The sequence below is a fragment of the Schistocerca americana genome, chromosome 2, assembly GCF_021461395.2.
Source record: "Schistocerca americana isolate TAMUIC-IGC-003095 chromosome 2, iqSchAmer2.1, whole genome shotgun sequence".
NCBI classification, from domain to species: domain Eukaryota; kingdom Metazoa; phylum Arthropoda; class Insecta; order Orthoptera; family Acrididae; genus Schistocerca; species Schistocerca americana.
Window position 1 is genome coordinate 409202404 of NC_060120.1, and position 13958 is coordinate 409216361.

Consider the following 13958-nt stretch of genomic DNA (forward strand, 5'->3'; position numbering starts at 1 on the left):
TTTAATAACTGAAAAAGGTGATGGTATGATCATTCTGTACATTACCTCACATAGCAAGAACCCAACACTACCATTCACCTTCGAATTATAAGCAGCCAGAACATAGGGTAGGTAAACATACAAGTCATTGTGTTGGCTATTTACATAATAGCTTTAGGTTTTACAGACTGGTTCAGTGAATGCGTACAGTCCTCCCATTAGCTTGTGGGTGCAAGGAACTAGTTCTTAGTTTCTGGATATGCAATACGTGATGTATTTACTTGCGACATGAAGCTGGTGCTCTGACCTGTAATTATCATTCTGGCTATGCCAAACTTCAGTAACCAGATATTCACAATTGCTTATACTACCATACTCGTTTGCTGATTTGAAATGGCAACCATCAGAATGTAATATGAAAAATGCTCTATGATATTTAACAGATAGCGTTTACCACCAATGTTTGGCAAAATGCACCCACAACATCCACCTCTATCACTTCAAATGGCTTGGCTGCATGCTATGAAGTAGTACTTTCTGATGGCTTAAATCAGCATGTTAAGCACAAGGCACACTGTTTCTCACAGCCTGTTTCTGCATCAGAATGTTAACCCACAATACGTTTTTCTTTATTGTCCAAGTCCTGACAACACGAGGTTGAGAGAGTCCTTTATTACTTCTCCTCTTATTGCTTCAAGCACTAGGATGCAAGGCTCAAGCTTCAGTGTCCTACATAGCAATCCATTGCGCACAGCAAACTACAGCTACAGTTTGAATATTTCACAGTCTTTGTCAGTAGTTTGTGCCCTTTATCATTCCGTAAGGCTTCAACCAAGCGTTTGTGTGACACTAGCCTTTCTGTTGATCCCATTTGAACTGCCATGCTTCCTGCCCAACTTCTGAACTACCTTAAAGTCGATATCACTTAATTTCAGTGCCCATCAAGTCAATCTGCTCAAAGGATCTTTCAACCTTAATCACCACTTTAATGCTGCTTGGTCAGTCATGATTTTGAATTTCCTGCCATGTGGGTAACACCCAAAATACGTGACACCGTATATTGAACTTAACATTTCCTTTCCCATGGTTGAGTCATTATTTAGCTATACCTGTCTTGATGTGTAAGCTACCGGGTGCTCTTTTACTTCCCGACTTATGACGCATTTCCCATTCTATCATCTTTTTGCTCAAATTTCAGGACATGATACATTGAGGCACCAGGAACCATATGAGCACAAAGCACAAAGTGTAAGCTATGCTTTGTGACTGTATGGAAGTGAATATCAGAGAAATCGATAAGACAGATTTTTTAAATGTTATATACAACATGGTACTACAGTTGATTCACCATAAGATCAACAGGTGTCAGGAGCATGTACAAATGCTACCATTTCAACTCCAATGACATTGTGCTCTAGGCCTTTATGGTTCTCAGTGCCTCTTCACAATTTGGAAATATTAATACAGAGCGAGTTGTTAGCGCCTCCTTTAATTTCTCAGATGTGGTATGGCATTCAGCCATTCACTAGAATTTCATATCCTTCTTTAATAGATGTTGTAATGTCAGTATTTCTTCCAAGTCATCAGTCTTCTGATTGGTTTGAAGCAGCCAACCACTTGCTGTCCTATGCCAACATCATCTTCTCAGAATAGCACTTACACCCTTCCTCAATAATTTTTAGATATATTCCAATATCCCTCTCCCTCTACAGTTTTTATGCTCTACAGCTACCTCTGCTACCATGGAAGTTATTCCCCGATGTTTTAACACACATCCTATCATCCTGTCCCTTGTCAGTTTTCTTCCGTACAGTACTTCCTTTGCCTTTGAATATGTCTGCTTGTGTCTGTATATGTATGGATGGATATGTGTGTGTTTGCGAGTGCATACCGTCCTTTTTTCCTCCTAAGGTAAGTCTTTCCACTCCCGGGATTGGAATGACTCCTTACCCTCTCCCTTAAAACCCACATCCTTTCGTCTTTCCCTCTCCTTCCCTCTTTCCTGACGAAGCAACCGTTGGTTGTGAAAGCTAGACTTTTGTGTGTATGTTTGTGTGTCTATCGACCTGCCAGCGCTTTCGTTTGGTAAGTCACATCATCTTTGTTTTTAGATATATTTTTCCTACGTGGAATGTTTCCCTCTAAAATATATATATATATATATATATATATATATATATATATATATATATATATATATATATATTTCCCATCAATATATATATACATATATATTTGCTGAAAGCTACGGGGAGGGGGAAGCATGAGCCCCCCTTGCCACCGGGTATGGGCACCATTGCCAAGACCACTTTCTCTGGTCACTCTTTCTTCTACTCCTTCCCCTATCACAAGTTCCAATCTCCCATGACTAATAGATTATCATTTCCTTTTACATACTGAATTACCCATTGTCTGTCTCTTCATCTTATGCTTTTGATGTTGGCATGTATGCCTGAACTGTTGTTGTTGGTATTGTTGCTAACAATTCTAATGAGAACTACACTACCGCTGAACTGTTCACAGTAAATCACTCTCTGTCCTACTTTACCACTTATAACAAAACCTACTCCTGTTAGACCATTTTCTGCTGCTGTTGAAATGCCCCTATGTTCATCTGAGCAAAAATCCTTATTTTCTTTCCATTTCACTTTACTGGCCTCCACTGTATCTACACCAAGCCTTTGCTTTTTCCTTTGCATACTGTTTATCTCTCCCTTGGCAGTCCCCTCCCAGATACCTGAATGTGGGACTAATACGGAATTTTTTGTCAATGACACATTTTCAAGTACAGGCTACATATTCTGTGGATACATGTTGTGTGTCTCAAACGAAATGGTTGTGCTGTGAGACTCTGTCCACTCCTCCACCATCTTTGACAAGGCTGACGGTAGAACAATGGTGACTCCTTACATTGGGAGTCTTTTATTCAAAATTTTAGCAGTACCTAAGTTCATGATGTGTCAGGGAACAATGTGGGTGCTCAGTGTATTACACTTCATCTGTTTGAGAATAAAACTGATGGTGATCCATCAGAGTTGTGCAAAATGTTTAATAAATCACATCTTGTCAACATTTGGCAAGTTAAATCAAACTTTTTCGATATTTGATGAATTTTTGAAACCTGGTGTTCCTGACAACTGCATCACGTGCAGCTACATGTCTTTTAGGTGTCATCAATATCCTGACAAAATGAAATACTTGTTACTGAAACTACATTCTAAAAAGAGTGAAAGAGATAATTTCGACAATTACTGACCTATTTCTTTGCTACCAATTTTTTCAAAAGTTTTTGAGAAGGTAACGTAGAAGAGTAACGGCACATCTCAGTACACATGATCATTAAGAATCACAGTTTGGTTTCTGGAAAGGAGTATCGATACAAAATGCAATATCATCTTTTGAGTGTAGCGCACTAGGAGGGCTAAATGGTAAGTTGAGGACAGTTGATATTTTCTTTGTTTTAACAAAACCACTTTAATGTGTGGTCTATACAACACTTTTGTATAATTTGGGACATTATGGGATTAGGGAGAGAGCTCAACAGTGGTTTACCTCATGTATGGAAAGCAGAAAACAAAAGGTTGTCCTCCAGGGTCAACCAACAGGGAACAGGTTTGACTCTGACTAAGGCCTTGTACAGTGGGGAAAACCACAAGGTTCATTTCTGGATCAACTGCTTTTCTCAATACAGCAGAGTATTGATTATCAGAACATCAGTCAACCGAACACCCACTTACCCGAACTGTTACTTGCTCGCACGTGCTTTTTCAAACTGTAACTCTGTCATGTCTGTACATGTATTTGATTATTGGATTTGCTGTTGACAATAGCGAATCATTCAGAAGAAACTGCAATAATCATTCAGTGAACACTACAAAGAAAAATGATAAGCATTTGGATAATACTTCCTACAACACTGTACAGAATCCGCTATTCAACAAATTTCATTTTCTATAGGTTGCCAGCAGAATTGAAAAGATGAGTGATAAACTACTTGTATTCAAAACCAAGTTTAAAAGTTTCTTTGTGGCACAGCTTTCCTATTCTGAACAGATATTGCTCACAGTAGTTGATAACTTTCCTCTGTAATGTGTTATTTATTCATATACGCTCTCACAGTTTTTGGGTTTTGTTAATTATTTAATTTTTTGTTCATAAATTTTATGATCAATATTCTGTAAACTATGTACTGACTCCTTCCATACCAAGAAGCTTTGTCTTGTATTTCTATTGTTAAATAACCAAAAAATTGTGGGATATTCAACCAACTATTCAAATAGCAAGTGATTATGCTGAGAAACAGTGTGATACATTTGCTAATTATTGCATTACTATGCCTGTTGTTTCTATAACATATAGTTTGAGTCCACCATATCTTTTATCTTTTTGTTCCACCAATTCTTGCTTTATAGCATTCATACTGAAATATATCGAGAAAACTATGAGCTACTGATAATGGAGAGAGAAAGGCACTCTTTATTTCCAGGCACATGCTATCTCGTGAGATACAGTAGTTACATCTGGCAAAACAGATGCAGTACATTGTTTTTAAAACTAACTTTCCATTTTTTTACACAGGCACTGAAGCATCGTCTCTGAAGTGTTTGCCTGATGGACTAGTAGACAGTGATCGATTTCTCTTTCCTTGATTTTTCTTCCGTTTAGGTAACTCTTCAGAGGGTAAGCTGAAAAATTACAAAATTATTTACATAGCAATAATGAAGTAATGCAACTTGAATGGTTTTGTTAATATTGTCTTTCTATAGCTAAAGAAATTTACCGTCACCTCTTAGGTTAAAGTTTAGTTTTGGGAAAGGTAGATGAACCTTTCCATGATAAAAATTCAAGCATTTAGCTTAGAATTATAAGTGAGGCCACTACTAAAATTTTAAAGATGAAAATGGAAAAATTGTTTTAAGCAATAAAGAGACCTGCAAATTTTAGCTGAATACTTTGAAAATATATTAAATTGTGAAGAGCCTAATGACAGCTAATTTCAAAAACCACAACATGAAAATCCGCCATTGGAACCACATACAGTAGAAGAAACAGAGAAGATTATCAAAGCACTGAGTAATAACAAAGCACCAGGAGAGGATGGGATAGTAGCAGACTGTGGAAACTAGGGGGTTTATCCGCATGGCAGAAAATTCACAAAGTAATTAAATACATTTGGACAAAAGGAATCATACCCAGTGACTGGAAACAAGCATTGATCCATCCTCTCCATAAAAAAGGAGATAAAACAGACACCAACAACTACAGGACTATATTCTTGTTACCAGTAACATACAAAATACTGTCTAAAGCACTTGAGTACAGGAACAAGCAGACTTAATATAGGAGATTATCAAGCAGGATTTAGAAAAGGCAGATCATGTGCAGAACAGATTATTAATTTAAAAACAATTTTGAGAGTGAAAACTATACAAAATAAAAATACAGCAGTTACTTTCGTAGGCTTCAAGAAGGCCTACGACTCAGCTGACAGACAAACACTATCCACATACTTTATGAATCAGGGATGGACGAAAACGCCAGAAGACTTGTTAAACAAACGTTCACAGATACAACACCTACAATTAAATTTCAAGGCGAAATTTCTGAACCATTCAAAATCAAAACAGGAGTTCGACAAGGAGATGGACTGTCCCCAATTCTCTTTAACTAGGTTTTAGATAAAATAGTAAAAACATGGGAAAGCATATTAAAAACAGAGGCACAAAGGGTATAAGCATGAGCCAAGGAAAGAACAAATTCAAAGTGAAATGTTTAGCCTTTGTGGATGATATGGCACTGATAACTGAAAACCGAACAGACGATGAAAAAACTGAGTACATAGAACATAAACATAATACAGAAATGAAACTTCCTGGCAGATTAAAACTGTGTGCAGGACCGAGACTTGAACTTGGGACCTTTGCCTTTAGCAGGCAAGTGCTCTACCAACTGACCTATCCAAGCAAGACTCACACCCCATCCTAAAAAAAGGGCTAAAGAAAAATTTAAGTAATCGAACTGACGTTGGAAACATATCTCCCTTTCCTGAAGAAATTTCATTTTAAATTATGAACATCAGAAACACGGTGTTAACTTGTTTTTAACTTCGTCTAATCTTAGCAAAAAGTTCCTACTCTCAAATAACATAGAAGATTCAATATCATCTATGCCCTGAATGCCTCAGTATATGACTCTCAAAGAAGACATGCTCAAGCTGAGCCCTGAAATGACATCCTTCCCTGATATCCTCCCTATTCAACCAAAGTTCCCTTCCATCACCCCTCTGAACTTCACAATTTCTCACTTCCTATGACATACCTACATCACCATTCTTAGTCCACAGTTCCTGCAACTGCAACAATCACCTACACCAACTGCATCACTAGCATAACATACTAAAAAAAAATATCAAAATTATTTATCAGTTCAAGTGTGTTCATCGCATGGTTATCTACATGGGGATAACATTGGCAAAATAGGTGAATGGACACAAATGAATTGGCACTTCTTGGGGGCATGATGCAGTTACTTGCTGATCATGCTCTACAGCATGACTCAAGAGACCAGAATGGTGACAGTAACATATGGGTCATTTGGTTCCTGTCAACCAGCATATTCCCTTGAACTTTTGAGACAGGAATTTGCTCTGCAACATATTCTTTTAGCCCACTGCTCTTCCAAACTTAATCTACGTATCCTAATCCATCATTGTCCTCTTCCTTTCGACACTGGTGTTAGACAGAATACATCCAACTGTCTGTATCTATCTGTTTTCATGACTTTGTTTGTTATATGTAGTTACATTTTGGCTTGCAATAATGTCTGTAATTTTTTACCTGCCCACAGTACACCGAAGTTTCAGATACTAATGTCATGTATGAAAACAAAACATCTCTGTGATTATTCCTGAAAAAGCAAACTAAATGATGGAGTTTCAAGTTCCTATGAAGTTCAGTTGCAATTTATTACATTTCTCATTTAACAAAATAATTTCATGGCACTATAAGGCAATTCCAAATGAATACAGTGATTACGAAGTGCTACAACTATTTAAAGCACAGCAATACATACGTAATAATTGCAGAGACTGTAAAAGAAAATTCAAACTTAGCCCATTAACCTGGCTTCTGACAGTCTGGCACATTTAATAATATGGTATCACTTCTTACATATTGCAGATGTACTCTGCAGAATTTGTTTGTGCTCAGCAGTGGTCAACAATTTCAAGCATCTCTTAAAACAAAGTTGAAGTGAAATGTAAACATGTTACACTTTTGCTACAACAAAAGCTTGACATCAGTGATCAGACTGAGAAATATGAGAATCGAAATAAGATTTTGGAAGAATATAAATTTGGTTCTTCAACAATCTACAATATTAAAAAAATAAATAAAAGTAAGCTTCAAAAGTTATAGTAAAAGACACTGAATTACAAAAAACTTTGGAAAAGTCTAAACTAGATCAGCTGGATAAAATTTTGTACAAGTGGTTCTGTGCCAAAAAGTCTGAAGAACACTTTTAACTGGGACTATGATTATGGACACAGGTAAACAGTTAAATGATGATCTGAGGTTATCAGAAACTGAATGTGTATTTTCTTATGGTTGACTATACCAGTTCAAAACTTGCCATGGAATTCGGTAGCTTGAAGTAGGTGGAGGGGGGGTTTATGATTGGCGGAAGAATACACACAGGTGATGAAAAGGACATACTTTGGCATTGTTTGCCTTGTTCAGCTCTAGCAGGTGAAGTGGCAGAAGAATACACACAGGTGATGAAAAGGACATACTTTGGCATTGTTTGCCTTGTTCAGCTCTAGCAGGTGAAGATGAAATGTGCACCAAAGGTATTTTTTTTTTTTTTTAAAGGATTGGTTACAGTTCTATTATGTTCAAAATGCTTGACTCCTCATGTTATAGGCAAGTACCGAAAGCCAAGAGCTTTTACAGGTATATCAGATTTTCCTGTAATTTGTGGAGTTGTTCTCCATTTAGGGATGACCTCCAAATTGTTTAAACACTGAGTTTTCCATAATTTCATACTTTCTGTGGGAGAAAATAATTAAAAAAAGGACTTTGTTTGCCCAAACAGACAACAGTTGTAGCATACCCTCCATCACCATTTACCTTCCAGCAAACATTACCTCTCTGTTTCAGCTAATGCATCAGGCAGTAATTAAAAATTACAAATGTCTTTACAGAGCTTCTTTTCTTGAAGAGATCATACATTCATACAATTCAGGGGCAGATTAAAAAAAAATTAACATTAAAGAAGCTATTTTCGGAACTGCTTTGGCGTGGAATAAAGTTAAGCCTGCTACCCTTTGCTCTTTGGAAGTCTTAGCAAAAACTCAGGACGTAAGCCTATAAAGAAGAAATAAACTCCACTATTCCAATCAAAAATTAAGCTAGTGTTGAACCATTAGGTGTCGGAACCTACAGGTAACACCAGGTGTCGGAACCTACAGGTAACACCTCGCGGTCTCCTTCATAGACAAGCTACACTTTCCTAGAATTCTCCCAGTAAATCAAAGTCAGCCATTACCTTCCCTACTACTGCCCTAACATGCTCATTCCATTTCAAAATACTTTGCAACATAGCATCTCGACATTCAATTGACTTGACTGTGCCAATCAGCACATTACCAATGCAGAGTTAGAACATTATGGTATTGTTTTTCTTGGTCACCTGCATTTTTCTTCATTTGTAGCAAGCTTTTCTCCATCACACCAACCAGCAATTTTGTCCCATTCATCTTGTGTCCTCTTACAGTCAACCTACCTGTATACCACAGCATCGTTGGCAAACAGCTGCAGATTGCTGCTGATCCTATCTGACAGATCACTTATGTACATAGAAAATTACAGCGGTCTTGTCATAATTCCCTGCAGCACTCCTGACTATAACTTTGTCTCTGATGAGCACTCACTGTTGACGACAAGGTACTGGGTTCTTTTATATAAGAAGCCTTCCAGCCATTCACATGCCTAGGAACCTAATGCACTTGTTCAGACCTTCATTTAGAGTTTGCAGTTGGTCACTGTGTCAAATTATTTCTGAAAATTCACGAATATGGAATCTGCCTGCTGCAGCATATTGTGCGAGGAAAGGGCAGGCTGAGTTTTTCATGACTGGTGCTTTCTAAATCCATGCTGATTTGTGGGCAGAAGCTTTTCTCTCTTAAGGAAATTTATTGTGTTCAAACTCAGAGTATGTTTCATAGCTCTGCAGTAAACCAATATTAAGGATATTGGTCTGTAATTTTGCAGGTCCAGTCTTTTAACCTTCTTGTATACAGGAGTCACTTGCACTTCTTTGGAAGTCTTAGCAAAAACTCAGGACGTAAGCCTATAAAGAAGAAATAAACTCCACTATTCCAATCAAAAATTAAGCTAGTGTTGAACTATTAGGTGTCGCTCAAAATAAAATATGAAATCTGCGATGAGATGAGGTTTGGGACTGGACAGACACTGACAACTAAGCACTTGTAGTTGAATTGCTTGGAACTTTGTGCTGGGTGAGAGGTTCATGAGAAATGCAAGCCATGTAAGGAGCCAATACCATGCAGAACTCTCTGTAAAACAGAACTTGGGTTCCATACAGACCTGGCAACTTGTTTGTTTTCAACTCTTTCAGTTGCTTCTCTATGCCAGAGAGCCTATTACTATGTCCTCCATAAGGGAGTCTGTGTGATGCTCAGACTATGATATGCTTGTACAGTCCTCCAGTGAGAATGATTTCTTAAATGCAAAACTTAAAACTTAGCTTTTCTTTTGTTATCTTATATGACTCACCAGGCTGGTCAACAAGTGACTGGATAAGTGCCTTTGACCTGCTTAGCAATTTTATGTAGACAAGAATTTTCTCAGCTTCTCTGGAATATCTTTTGTTAAGATATGACAGTGGAAGTTGCCATATGCTTTGTTCTTTTTTGAACTGAGATTACAACCATCTCTCCTTCTTTAGCATTTCTTAAATTTCGATATTTAACCAAGGTGGGTTTTTTCTGCTGTTAATACACTTACTTGGCATATCCTTCCCCAGAGCACAATTCAGCGTTGTGTTTGCTATAATACAGACTTCATAAGCCTGTCTGAACAACTTGCAGGAATGTAGCTGGGAGACATCTTCAAGAACCAGTTGTTGAAGACATCACCCAGCTGCCTTCTCGTATGTTGTTTCAACATTTCATACACTGGAAGACATTCAGGTTTCACATTTATGAAGGCTGTTTGCATTTTCCCAAAAGTTTCTCTTATTCTGAACTATCCACTTATTTCCAGTCTGACTTACTCCTCTGCATGACAAATCTGTGTTTCCACTTATGTGTAACCTAACGTTAAATCTCTATTCAGAAAAACAGCATGAATTTCTACTCGTAGGCTACCATGTGAGGCTTTGGTCTACTTCAATGATATTTGTCCCACCTGTGGCAGATATCTCACAGTAACAAAAATTATGTAGCAAGAATCATGCTGTGCTGGCCTTTTTAGCATTTTAACAACAGAGACAGCAATTACCTTGCTTTGGCACGAGTGCCTGGGCCCCAGTACCGCTGTGGGTTTTCCTGGAAGCGTACAAGACCCATCTGGCGAGATTCTGGATTAGCCTTCTCATGCAGATTAAATGAGATTGTTGCTGCTGGTGTCCGGGAAAGTATAGCTGCAGCATGAGACGGTAGTCGATCCCTACGGACTGGATGAATCTGCTCCCAAGCCCGCATTACATCCCACAGAAAAGAAACTGGAGCATCAGTCTTCACAGAGTTTTTGTGAGCATGGGACAAAGATACTCGATAACCTGCATTTAGCAATGCAGACCTGAAACAGAAAATGAAAATTTTTATCAAACAGTCTAAAAACTAATTTTGACTTAAGCATAACAGAATCAGAAAGTGCTGTTAAAATGCTTCACTATTAAATTAACAGCATTTATTTCAGTTGCAATGATGCAGCACAACTGACGAAAATGTAAAAAAATAAAATAATTGAGAGACTAAAATGAAGATATATTCCTGATTACCTCCCAATGTGTAAATAATGGAACTACGAGGATGATTCATCAAATAGCAGAAGGTATGAATTTATGAGAAAAAGAAAAAGGAGGACTAATAGATTATAACTACATAGATTTTCTTAACAGAACTTTCCCTGTAGTTAGTGGTGGGCATGATAAAAAACACTTAAGATTTTTGCAAAGCAACAGCTAATAAAACTTAATCATCAACATGTACAGAGTTATTAGCAACATGGACAATCTGTGTACCGTATTTTTAAGTAATCTCATAACAAGATTCTCTGTTTCCCTGCAGTATCAGTAATTGATATCTAAGTATTTCCAGTTATGAACATATAAACAATGATCAAGAAAACAAACTATCACTTGCCTTTAAGATGAAGTGCTCAAGCTTTCAGTTTGTTGTCTTTCTCCAGGGTGCCTGTCTGTTTCTTAAACTTTTTGCTCTGAAGAACTAAAGGAATTCTAAGTCTAAGCAGTCATATGTGCTTTTTACGTTCCTATGTAGATATTTATCTGCCAGTCATACATATAGGACACACACGGTTTTTTGTCCATTTCAGAAGAAAATATAGGGAACAATGAAAGCAGGTCCCATACTTCACACTGACTTCCACTCAGAAATGGAAGGGACAGGTGATGGGGAGGGGGATGGAGGAGAGGATATTGACCACTGACCTTCCTCACACAGTGCAACAACTATTCCTGTATTTTATGGTTTGTACTAAGTATCATCTTACGAACAAAAGATTTCTTTTTTTCTAATATTGAATTTACTTACTCCACTTATATGATACAATTTCTTAACATTTCCCAGCGTGGCATAGCACCTCAGTGAGCACACTAAATATGACTACAGAGGTTATCAATCAATACTCATATACATTTTTAATGGCTAAACCTGATTCAACAGTTACCTCACTTTCAATAGCACATAAAACATCTTAGCTAAAGGATGGATCAATAAGTTCTACATCAGGTCTCCAACTAGAGTCCTCTAACAGGAAATGAGGGGAGATGCATGCTCCTACTACATAATGATGCAGTAATGAAGGTTACCAAAGCACGTAATGAAAATCTAGCAATTAAAGATGGTTGCGTACTGTGCACAATTCTCTCTCTCTCTCTCTCTCTCTCTCTCTCTGTGTGTGTGTGTGTGTGTGTGTGTGTGTGTGTGTGTGTGTGTCTCTCTCTCTCTCTCTCTCTCTCTCTCTCTCTGTGTGTGTGTGTGTGTGTGTGTGTGTGTGTGTGTGTGTGTGTGTGTGTGTGTGTGTGTGTGTGTGTGTGTTTTGTCCTCTAACCGCCCATTTCAGAATTCACACAGTTCTATAACTGAGTCGTTTACAGGCAAAGAAAACAGAATGATACCTTACGTATCTTTCAGATGACTCCTTTAACAGCAGCTGTGTGGGAGAGAACTATGAGAGGAAGAGGCAGCAAGTGTATGGTATGAGAATGCTATACATGGGCACAGGAGCATGATGGCGATGGCATGGAGAAGTGGATTGGGAGGAAGTGCAGGACAGAGGGATGTGGGTGCTGAGTGTTTCTGGGGAATAAGTGTGGGAAGACCACAGGAATGAAGAACATGTCACAAGGATAACTCCTATCCACATAATTCAGAAAAGCTTCCATCAGGATAACGATTCCTACGCAGAGTTTTCTGAAAATTTCACAAACACATTTCTCCCACTGTATCATCACACTCCCCTAATCTTCTCATCACCTCTAACAAGGAACCCCTTGAGTGCGAAGTCATAAGCCCAACCTTTAACACAACTCATTTGAAAGTGCTGTGTTAAAAATAATGCCAGGACAAATACTAGTTGCTAATGACTGACCATGTGCATCAGGAGGGCAACAGAAAATGAGTGTGTGTGATGTGCAGAGATCAACCTTCTATGAGATGTAACTATTACACTTCACAAAATGGACATCGCCAACGTTCAAGAAATGTTCAAAACAAACCATTAGCTTGCATCATGGACACCAAATGAAAATAGCGTGCCAAAATGATCACAAAGGTTCGCACCATCAAGATCGAAGGCCAACTCCTTGGGAGTTATAAACTGTGCAGCTTCTATCTCATTGATGGATTTGTCCAAGAGCCAGCAAAGCTTTTTTTTCTGTCAGTACTCAACACTTCCACTATTCAGTGAGTTGTGTTCTTTATTCCTAAATTATTAAAATTTTGCCACAACTTTACCTATTATATTGACAATTCCTTTACTGAAATAGTCTTTTGGTAATAGGAGCATTCTGCTTGTATTTATATTGTAACTTTCTGTTTAAGGGGAAAGAAGCATTATATTAAAAATGAAGAAGTAACGAAGAATGAGGAGAGTTTACGAGTAAGGTAACTTAAGAAAAATACCAATGGAGAAAATGAAAGCAAGTTCTTCAAAAGAGAACGCATGAGTTGACTTAACACTTTGAAAACCTAGACTGAAAGGGTTGTGATGAATTAAGAGTACAGTTTATTTATTTATTTATCTTCCGTTAGCTGTATGTACCTATTATTAAGTCTATTTGTGGTCTTGGTGTAGAAATCTGTTGAAAACCTACATTGAAATGGCTGTGATGATTTAAGAGTAGTTTTGTGAACATTACACACACTGCCTTAAGCCAACAAATCAAAAGTCTCGGAGTCCATACCAGGAAGACAAACGAAGCTCAGGAGAGTTGTGAGTGGGGGATGTCCTAGCTCGCATTACGGAAAAAGAACAGACTCATGTTATCATCTACATTCATATTCTGCATCATAAAGGGCATAGCAGTGAGTACTTTTCATTGTACTATGTAATAGTGTTTCCTCCCATTCCATTTGTGGATGGAGTCTGGGAAAAATGGCTGTGTGAGCTCTGTACTTCCAAGGTACATTTGTGAAGTGTCTCACCAATATTGAGATAAAATTAATAATCATGGAAACATCAGGTGTAGCACCAATTTTAGCTGCCCATAGT

At 37.8% G+C, this 13958-nt stretch overlaps 1 protein-coding gene across 1 annotated transcript in view; it reads right to left on the minus strand.

Annotated features, from left to right (window-relative positions):
- Positions 1–4426: 4426 nt before the first annotated feature.
- Positions 4427–13958, minus strand: part of LOC124595172 (probable tRNA (guanine(26)-N(2))-dimethyltransferase) — a 54118-nt gene continuing 44586 nt past the window's right edge. The window contains exons 8-9 of the mRNA XM_047133784.1: positions 10500–10799; positions 4427–4664 (exon numbers count right to left, since the gene is read on the minus strand). Of these exons, the coding sequence (XP_046989740.1) occupies positions 4550–4664; positions 10500–10799 (415 nt within the window). The 3' untranslated portion in view covers positions 4427–4549. The remainder of the gene's footprint in view (positions 4665–10499; positions 10800–13958) is intronic.